This window comes from Alnus glutinosa, chromosome 12 (genome assembly GCF_958979055.1).
Source record: "Alnus glutinosa chromosome 12, dhAlnGlut1.1, whole genome shotgun sequence".
NCBI classification, from domain to species: Eukaryota; Viridiplantae; Streptophyta; class Magnoliopsida; order Fagales; family Betulaceae; genus Alnus; species Alnus glutinosa.
In genome coordinates, this window is record NC_084897.1 from 25,411,985 (window position 1) to 25,420,907 (window position 8,923).

An 8,923-nucleotide genomic window follows, 5' to 3' on the forward strand; every position below is an offset into this window, starting at 1 on the left:
GACAAAAATAAGTCCAACCAAAAAAGATAAAAAAAAAAAAAAAGACAAAAAGTACTTACAAACCAACATGTGTCCCTTAACACATACTTTTCACATGTTTTTTTTTAATAGCATTAAGAAAAAAGCACGTGAGAATTACATGCTTTAAAGATATATGTCTATTTATTAGACTTGTTTGTAGAAAGTAACTACAACTCAGTTTGTAACTAATTTCTATTTCTTGGAGTAGATTAAGAGGAATAGTATTATCTCCATTTTACATAAAATTGAAATGAGTTATTTTATGGTCAGAATTTAATATTAACAATGTAAATGATATTATGTGATAAATATGTTGGCACACTATTAAAAAAATTAAATAAATTGACATCATTATCTTGTTAAATGCAATAACATTAAATCATAACCATAAAATTATAGACAAAAATTTCTTACAAATCAATTTATAGGATATTTTATACAATCCACATATAAAAGTGATATGCATTATTTAAGAATGTGAGAAGCATACGTTTTTTTTATTAATGCTATTAAAAAAGCTTCTCACATACCAAGGGACATATGTCAATCTTAGATATGATTTGTATAAAATTTTCTACAAATTGATTTGTAGGAAATTTTTGTCCTAAAACCATTCATCTCCACTTGAAGATTGATCGACCATCGTTTTATGTAGGGACAGATTTATTGGGGATATAGGCGATGGCCCCATCAATTCCTGAAAACAAATGATTTTTTAGGTAATATATATAAGGTTAAAAAAAAGAAAAAAAGAAAGAAAGAGTTTATTAGCCCTTACCAATAAATTTTTTTAGCCCCTAACTCTTTTCCATAAGAGTTTTTGCTCTATCCTTAATTGTACGTGGTTGATCACTAAGAAGATGAAATTGAATTACATTGGACTAATTTATTTTCGAGTAGCTTAAGGTCCGAGGCCTAAATAGTTGAAGTAAGTGAATCATATACCACACTTTTCTATAATTCAAACTAGGAGTATATATGCGTGTGGATATTAACTGTTCATATCCAATATCCACATATGCGGAGAATGGTTTTAGAATATACAGATACAATAATCGTATCCGCATACATTTTACATATAATATATATTTTGTATATTTTTATATACACATAATATTTAATAAATTCACAAAAACGATGTCGTTTTGGATTAATTATATGTTATGTTTACATTAGTTTTGTTTGTTTTGTTGTGTTACTTTCTCGTGTAACATTTGGTTTATTTTTAAAATCGTTCAAAATAAGCCATAATTAATGCTCAAATAATATGCAGATAATGGATAATAATCACGATAATCGTGCGAGTGCAGTTAGTAAAAATATGAAGCGAATATCTAAAAGTGACATCATCACATTTTATAAATGCGCATACGAATATTACAAATAACCACGTTCGCATCGACGTTTACACCCTAATTCAAACACCTTAATTAAGAAGAATTTCAATCCAAGAGAGATAAACGGGGTGGTGGACCAACCCAGCCCAGCCCAGCCCAGCAGCCACTTTATTTAATGTACAAAAATGATTAAACATAATTTCCGTTAGAATATGAAGTTTTGTGGGTCGATAAAACTGAATTAAATTACAGCTTGCTATATTATTTCCTTTTTGTTGGTAAGTGGGTCAGACATGGAGATCCTGGATCTGCCACGTCAGCGTTCAAGCCCAAGTCCCAGAACCTGGAAAATTCCAGTCTGTTGTGAATGGTCCGAAGTCCAAATGCAGACAATTGGTGCTCCAGTTATAAAACCCGTGATCGTGGGGCCCTTTTTTCAGAGGAATTGTGGGCCACTAGATTTTGATCGATGCGGAGAACAATTGGGGCGTATTGTGCAAACAAGGATTCCAGATGCTTCGCTTTGTTGAAAAGGGAAGTTTCCCCATGGCCCCAACCCAAAAGAACAAAAGAAGAAGTTTCTCATCGTTTTCTTTCCACCGTTATTATTTATTTTTTAACCGATTGAATTTGAAACAAGAAATAATGGGCATTCGATTTTATTTTATTTTTTTAATTTTTCTTTTCTTTTCTAAGATTGCCTACAGCCCGACACGAGAACTATAAACATGATATTACGCAGTAAATGTCTTGTCATATCATTTAATTTTTTTTAAAAAAATGGTGTGACATTGTATAAACAGTGAGATAAAACAAAATAAAATCATAATCATAAAAAGACTCATCACATTTTCTATTGGAATGTAGATGTTCCTTGTCCACAATAGTATCAAGGTTGGGTAGGTTGGCGAGATGAAAATAAATAGATGAAAAAAAGGCCTATGATGTGACTAGGTAGGAGCATTGCCACCCTACTTAGCCCAACGACCCTACACAACTGCATCTATGTGGTTGAATATGCTCGAGACCAAGTAGCCACGCTTCGGGATTGAGATCCCTTGCAATTTTTAGGAATTGTAGGCTTGCAATTTGTAATAAATGGTTTAGAATAAGCCATGTCATAATGAGACTCGAGAAAACAAAGCTTTGCCCCAATGGGGTGGCTAGACAACTTTCAAAGAAGTGATTTAGTCACCCCAACATATTTTGGAATGATTGGACACCCTCAAAATAGGATGCGTGGTTGAAGCACCCATAATGCAATTCTTTTTTAAGGAGAGGGGAGGGGTTTGGCCCACCCCTCACCTAGAGGGAGTAGTCCACCACCTTAAAAATCAAGTTGAAAATGCCTGACCGCCCCCAAAACTATGTTTTGAGAGTAGTCCAACCATCCCCTTATCTTGAAGGGGTTATTAGCAACCTCCGGCACATTAGAGGTAGTTAACCACCCCAAAATAAGTTGGGGCGGCCGGGACCACTCCAAAACATTTTGGGGCGATCTAGCTACCTTGTTGGATTTCTGTTGTGGCTTGTCCCTAGACGCACATTATGAACGAATGACCAAGATTGAGCAAATTACAAGCCCTTATAATTTCTAAGAATTTCAGAAGATTTTAATATAGGACCCTATCGTGGTTGGTTGGGGTTGTGTCTAACCGACCACCCAACCTAACCAAACCCTATTGTGACTAGGTAGAAGGGCTGTACAAGTGATTACGGTTAGTGGTTATTAGTTAAAACCGCTAACCGCAATCGCCTAAGGCGATTATTAAATTTTAACAACTATAACCGCCTCCGCCTAGACAATTAGTGGTTATTATGTTTATAACCAGTGGTTTAAAAAACGTTTTTTAACGTGGGCTATGAGCCGATTTTGGTTCCGGTTTGAGTCGGATTTGAGCCAGTTTTTTCATATACAAATCCATAACATTAGTACAAAAATTACAAAATTACCAAATCTAAATACAAATTCAAATACAAATCCAAACATTAGTACATTAAAACTCTAAAATCAATCCAAATACAAATCCAATCATTAGTTCATTACAACTCTAAAATCAAACCAAAAGCCAAAAACACCAACATTTCAAATGACAAATCCAACTTGCATGAAGCCAAATCCAAATAAACACCAACATTTCAAGGGTAGAGCTGTAGGCAGTCAACCTTTAAAAGAAGATTGCCCCTGGAAAATTCTCAAACTCCCATTTGGTTAGAGATTAGAGAAAACGAAAAACCTAAAACAAACAATTCAAAAATCAAAATCACATGAACAAAAAATCGCACACACCTTAAAGCTATTTGCGAAACAAAAAACAAAAATAAACAGGGATAAAGTGAAACTTCAAAATTTCAAAGAGAGAGTGAGAAACCCCAGATGGGTCCATAGACTCCGTGCCTATTGACTACTGATTCGCTGAAGCTGAGATGAGAGAGAGAGAGAGAGACGAGAGACTGATGCACTAACTAGAGACAAGATATACAACTACACGTGCCAATAGGGCCATGGCTACACTGAGCAGAGAAGAGAGAGACACGAGCATTGAACAAATTGACAGATTATGAGACTTTGTGAGAAGTGAGTTATGGCACAGAGGAGACGAGAGTAATTTTGAGAGGAGGTGAGAGATCAAATTAGGTTTTTTAAATTTTATGTATAATGTGTAATGAAATGGCGTCATTTTAGTATTAAAAATACCAAAACGACGATATGCTACTAGGCTTGTTAGTCATGTGTGTGAATATATAATATAATATATAATGGTAGGCGATTAACGGTTATGGGACAGTTATAACGACGCCATCCGTACAGGCCTACTAGGTAGGGTCACAACGTGGGGCAATTTTTCTCTATCTTATTTTTGTTTGTTTGCTTATCTTTTATTTACTTTTTCCATTTAGAGGGGTAAAAATATATTTAGCCGTGCTTTTTATTTTTTAATTATACAGAAAAAGTAGCAGATGTTTTACATTACAAAAATATGATAGCGCCACCCATCAGGGAGAACACCCCTCCTCACTTGTGGGGCGAGGACAAGGTCACCTTCCTGTTTGTACGGTTGTATCCTCAGTCACACAGCTTCAGCTAGAGTGGGTACGATTAGTTCCAGACCTTTGGAAGTACACTTTGAAGGAGTAAATGAAGAACAGCTAGAAATTAAGGTGACTTTCTGGCATTATTCTCAAGCTTCCTCATGATGTCCTAAGCATATCAAGAAATCCCATTATGCAAATTGTACGAGATATCACTTTCAACAAGAGTGGTAAGAGCACTAGGTTCTGCAGAAATGAGTGCTCATAAAACTCTCAACAGTTGCAAAGATATCCATGTCTTCATTGGAGTGAACTATAATCTTTTTGCATTACAATGTAAGATATATGAATGCTGTCGAACCGCCATTCAGAACAACTAAGCAACACTTGGTGGCACGCATATCCCCATGCCTTGGCGAAAAGGTAAACATGAGGAGAAGTTCCGCCACACAAAACTTGCAGCTAATGGAAGTATGGTTGAAAGTCAGCTAACTCCTCTGCTGGCATGAATGAAAGAGATGGTGCAAGATCCCGGCCTCCAGGTTTCTTTTTTTAATCATTGATCCTAAGAAAAACGAGTTCCTATTTCTTAAAAATTCTGATCACAAATCAGTTTTACATGCTTAAACAAAGAAAATGCCCCCAGAGATTCTATACGTATCAAGGAAAGATGGGCTTGGATGTCCCAACAAAATAGAATGGTTCTGTTCATGAATATAAACATTGTTTTTAGAGTTGCAATCTGATTTCTTAGGATCTTCCGATTTTAGGACTCATCTTTCTCCTAAAAGCCAAAAGAGCCAGTTAGAATTATCAGAATGTAGAGTGACCTATCAAGAACCAAACTGTAATTTGTCTCAAATTCTACAGTTTCTGGCAACATGAATACTTTTCATGTATACTGTGGATAGGGACGGAACTACTTACGCCCTTGGGGAACCGGGTCATTATCCCCCCAAGTATTTAAATTTGCCACTAAATTTTATACTTTTTATGACAAACTCTTTAAAATTAATTTTTTACCCCCCTAGAAAGTGGTTTTTTAGTCCCCCACACCTTAATTTCTGGTTCTGGCCCTGACCGCGGATAATAAATGTGTAATATATACCTTGGTCTGAGTCAGCAGTAGATATCATATCTCCTTTTTATTTTGTCAAATCTACTAATCTCATATCATGAACAATAATAATGATGAAATGCAAGCAAAGGATATTTATTAAGGAATTTTAACCCTATTCTTCCTCTACCACAACAATGATCATACTGAACTTATGAATCTTAGAAGACTGTTAACCTTCGATCTACATTCCCAACTTCAACTACATGAACTGGGAAAATTGTCAATTTCTCTGTTTACTCTCTGTCTAGACAAAATTATTGAAATGGACTTTATCCATTAGATTTTTCTCCATTACGTGGAAAACTTACATTACTACATTGAAGCCTACCTATCCAAAATCCCTATCCAACAGCCATGGCCAGGCACTATATAAATGCACACAGCTAGTTAGTCCAATTGAACATATATGACCAATTTAGAATACTGAGTTTAATCTTTCAGCATATATTGACTGGCTAAATCTTGCCAACTAAATCCATTTGAGGGGTAAATTTGTTCACTAAGTGATATGGATCACCCATTCCATTACTTTGGGAGGTGAAAATATGCTTTTAATAAATCAAGATCCATGTTAAAATAAGTAGATAAAAAGATAAGTTGCAGAAAATATAATTAGTCTCACCTGATTGTTTGATGCTTGTTCGTGCATCCGGTGAGGCTTCATATTCAAATCAATCATTTTATCCATCTTGGAATGCCGATCAGCATCAGCATCTGAAATTGGAACAGGAGAGGCCCTGTGATTTTGCTGGTTCTCTCCCATTGTCAGCTTAGGTGGCATAGTTTGTCCTCTTCTGGTCTCACCTGGATCCACAGGTAGTGGAACTGGCTCCTCAAGATGACCAGGTTTATCCCCTGGAAACTATAGAAGAATTAAAGAATGTAAGTTCTGTGGGGAATTTCACAAAACAGAAGAGCATGACTCCATTTTCTCTGCAGTGACAAACCTCAACTCTCTGCCTCAATAGAAGATATCTTCCATGCGTTCTTTTACCTCCAACGTGAACAATCATGTCACATTGCAAACACAGGGAACTCCCGTCTACCTCACAGTAAAAGAAAGCTACAAACAGGTTTCCAACAGAAGAAACGTAAGCTTGAAATCCTTCTACCAAACACAAGAGGCATATTTCTGAAAATCAAATGGAAGAGTCAAAAAGTAAAAAGAGACATGCATACCAGGTGCATTTTCACATATGTCACAGCGGGGAACATCACTGGGACTCGCAAGACCAACCCGTACATGCCGGCTAGCAAGCTTATTGCACATGTGAACCTGCCACTCCCATTAACAGCTAAACCATTGCCGTAAGATGTTGACCAGGGCAGTCAAGAATAACACAGAACATTTTGATTCCAAATTTTCAATAAGCTTGAACAAAATTTTTTCTATGAGAATATGTAAAGAAGAATATAGAAAAATAACCCATTTCAATCCCCACTCCGTTCTTCTCAAAGATATGCCATAATGTGTTGACAATAAGAACTAATGACAAAGGAAATTACACGTTCTACACAATTTAGTCCAAGGTGACTAATGTCATACACCATACAACCATACCAAAGTGCAAACTTGTATCCAACTTCTTCAATTTATAGGATAACCGTGATCCACGAAGGCATGCTCACAACTCAAAATGTCATTCCATGCATAAATTTCACAACTTTAAGAGAGAAATCATGCAAGAATATTGCGCCCTAACAACATAAACCCTTTCAGCTAACACTATCGCTTATGCACAAGAGACTAGACCAGAAAGTAGAGATTATATGGGTAACATCCAAAAGTAACTAATAATTGGCTAAACAAGTAATCGCAAAAGAAACCCAACAAGAATTAAAGGAAGAATCACAAATACTAAACCCAATAAATTAACAAGAACTAAGAACGAGTAATTAGAAGAACTAGAACCACGAAAAAACAAGACCTTTTCGTCGCAGGAACGGCAAAGAGTGGCCTCGTCGGCAGCACAAAACACGATAGCGGCCGCGCTCTCGCAAGCGTCACAAATTGTTCGCATCCTTAATTCCTTCCGCTCTCATCTCTCTTGCACCAACCAATATATAATAACAACAATTCCATGAACTTCCGAATTAGCAAGCGACACCCAAACCAAACCAAACCCAACTAAAGCCTCATAAACAAAACGCACCCAGAATAAGACACAAATCCACAATCCCACCACAAAATCTAGATGTCTGCAATGATGAGGGAAGACAACGATTTTTTTGAGGGTTGGGGACCTGGGGAGATTCGAGAATGCCGTGTTTGTGTTTGTGTGTGAATTTAACAAGGAAATAATTCATGGGATTTGTCAACTTTGTTCCCACGAGTTCTCTCCGTGGCCACATGCTTCAAAAGCAGTGTGTTGCTGACAGCGACCGTTCGTTTATTGTCGCCCACCGGTTTAGATATCTGGCTGGGGCCCATTTCACTCAGTTATGTGAAGCAACGCTTGCTTCTTGGGCCATCTCTGCCACTCGTTGAAGCGCAGCCGCACGCTAGGCATCTTCCTGGTGCTTGATTTCAATCCGAACCAAATGGAAGTCTCTACAGTTGTGGCGTAAAGAAACAAATCTCACTTACCCAAGAAAGAGAAAAAAAAATCCCCCTCAATCACCGTAATTGGCACGTACAAACTTTTGGTCCAAACTTATTTCAATTCACAACTCACGGATAGATATTTTCTGCTGGTGCTACAATTCAGACCGACCGTAAAGCTACAATTCCAAGCCAAGTTGCCATATGGTATGGTAGAGTTTTTATACGGTCTAGTTACCTATTCAAGTTTGTCACGGACAATCCCTCTCCTTCTTCTGACACGTAAATTTCATAAATATTCTCTCACACTTAGCAATTTCAATAACAAATTGCTTGAAATCCAAATTCCTAACTTACGTACGTTTAAAGAGCAATGTCATATGCAGGACTTATATTCCCGACTCATATTCCCTTTCATTCTTAAATATAATGTGACTTTGTTTGATCTAAGCTTACTAATAAAGGAGTCTCCTAAAAGGATCTACTAAATTCATCGAGTTGTACCGTCGGATCAAAACGACCAATTATTTATGAAATTTTTTGTCGACTCTCCGATCGAGTAGAGTAATGAGGGAGTAAGCGAAGTGAAACAATTTATAGTGAGCGAACTAACTACCTGTCCTTTGTTCCTATTCATATCATCAAGCCTTGTCCCATGCTGGGTGGAGGAATTTAATGCTCTCCTTCTTGCCCCAGTGCCGTTACTGGCTCTCTTCAGTGCCTTATCTGGTTTGAGCGCGGAACAGACTAATCGAGACAAGGTATCGAGTCAAGTAGCTCTTTGTTGTTACTATGGGGTCCAGAAGTACAAGGAGATTTTACTCGTTGGTGTCAATTAGGCGGTCTGTGGACTTTTATTACTCTCCATGT

General features: G+C 37.0%; 1 protein-coding gene across 3 annotated transcripts; it reads right to left on the reverse strand.

Moving 5' to 3' along the window:
* Positions 1-3,337: 3,337 nt before the first annotated feature.
* On the reverse strand, positions 3,338-7,984 carry LOC133851562 (B-box zinc finger protein 18-like). 3 transcript variants are annotated; one of them, XM_062288019.1, is made up of 5 exons: positions 7,440-7,984; positions 6,691-6,787; positions 6,459-6,574; positions 6,134-6,373; positions 3,338-3,595 (listed from the first exon to the last, which is right to left on the reverse strand). In XM_062288019.1, the coding sequence occupies exons 1-5, from the start codon at positions 7,530-7,532 to the stop codon at positions 3,578-3,580; spliced, it is 564 nt and encodes a 187-aa protein (XP_062144003.1). In that variant the 5' UTR covers positions 7,533-7,984; the 3' UTR covers positions 3,338-3,577. The 3 variants fall into 3 exon arrangements, with proteins under 3 accessions (XP_062144003.1, XP_062144002.1, XP_062144004.1); XM_062288018.1 differs by having other exon boundaries at positions 3,338-3,543; positions 7,440-7,981; XM_062288020.1 differs by lacking the exon at positions 3,338-3,595 and adding an exon at positions 4,510-4,956 and having other exon boundaries at positions 7,440-7,960.
* Between the last annotated feature and the right edge of the window lie 939 nt (positions 7,985-8,923).

Excerpts from the sequence above, each read along its gene's own strand:
- LOC133851562 (XM_062288018.1), bottom strand. The coding sequence starts at position 7,532 with ATGCGAACAATTTGTGACGCTTGCGAGAGCGCGGCCGCTATCGTGTTT. Across the intron at positions 6,788-7,439 it reads GCCGTTCCTGCGACGAAAAG|GTTCACATGTGCAATAAGCT; the intron begins GTCTTGTTTTTT and ends TGGGAGTGGCAG. Across the intron at positions 6,575-6,690 it reads CATATGTGAAAATGCACCTG|CTTTCTTTTACTGTGAGGTA; the intron begins GTATGCATGTCT and ends ACCTGTTTGTAG.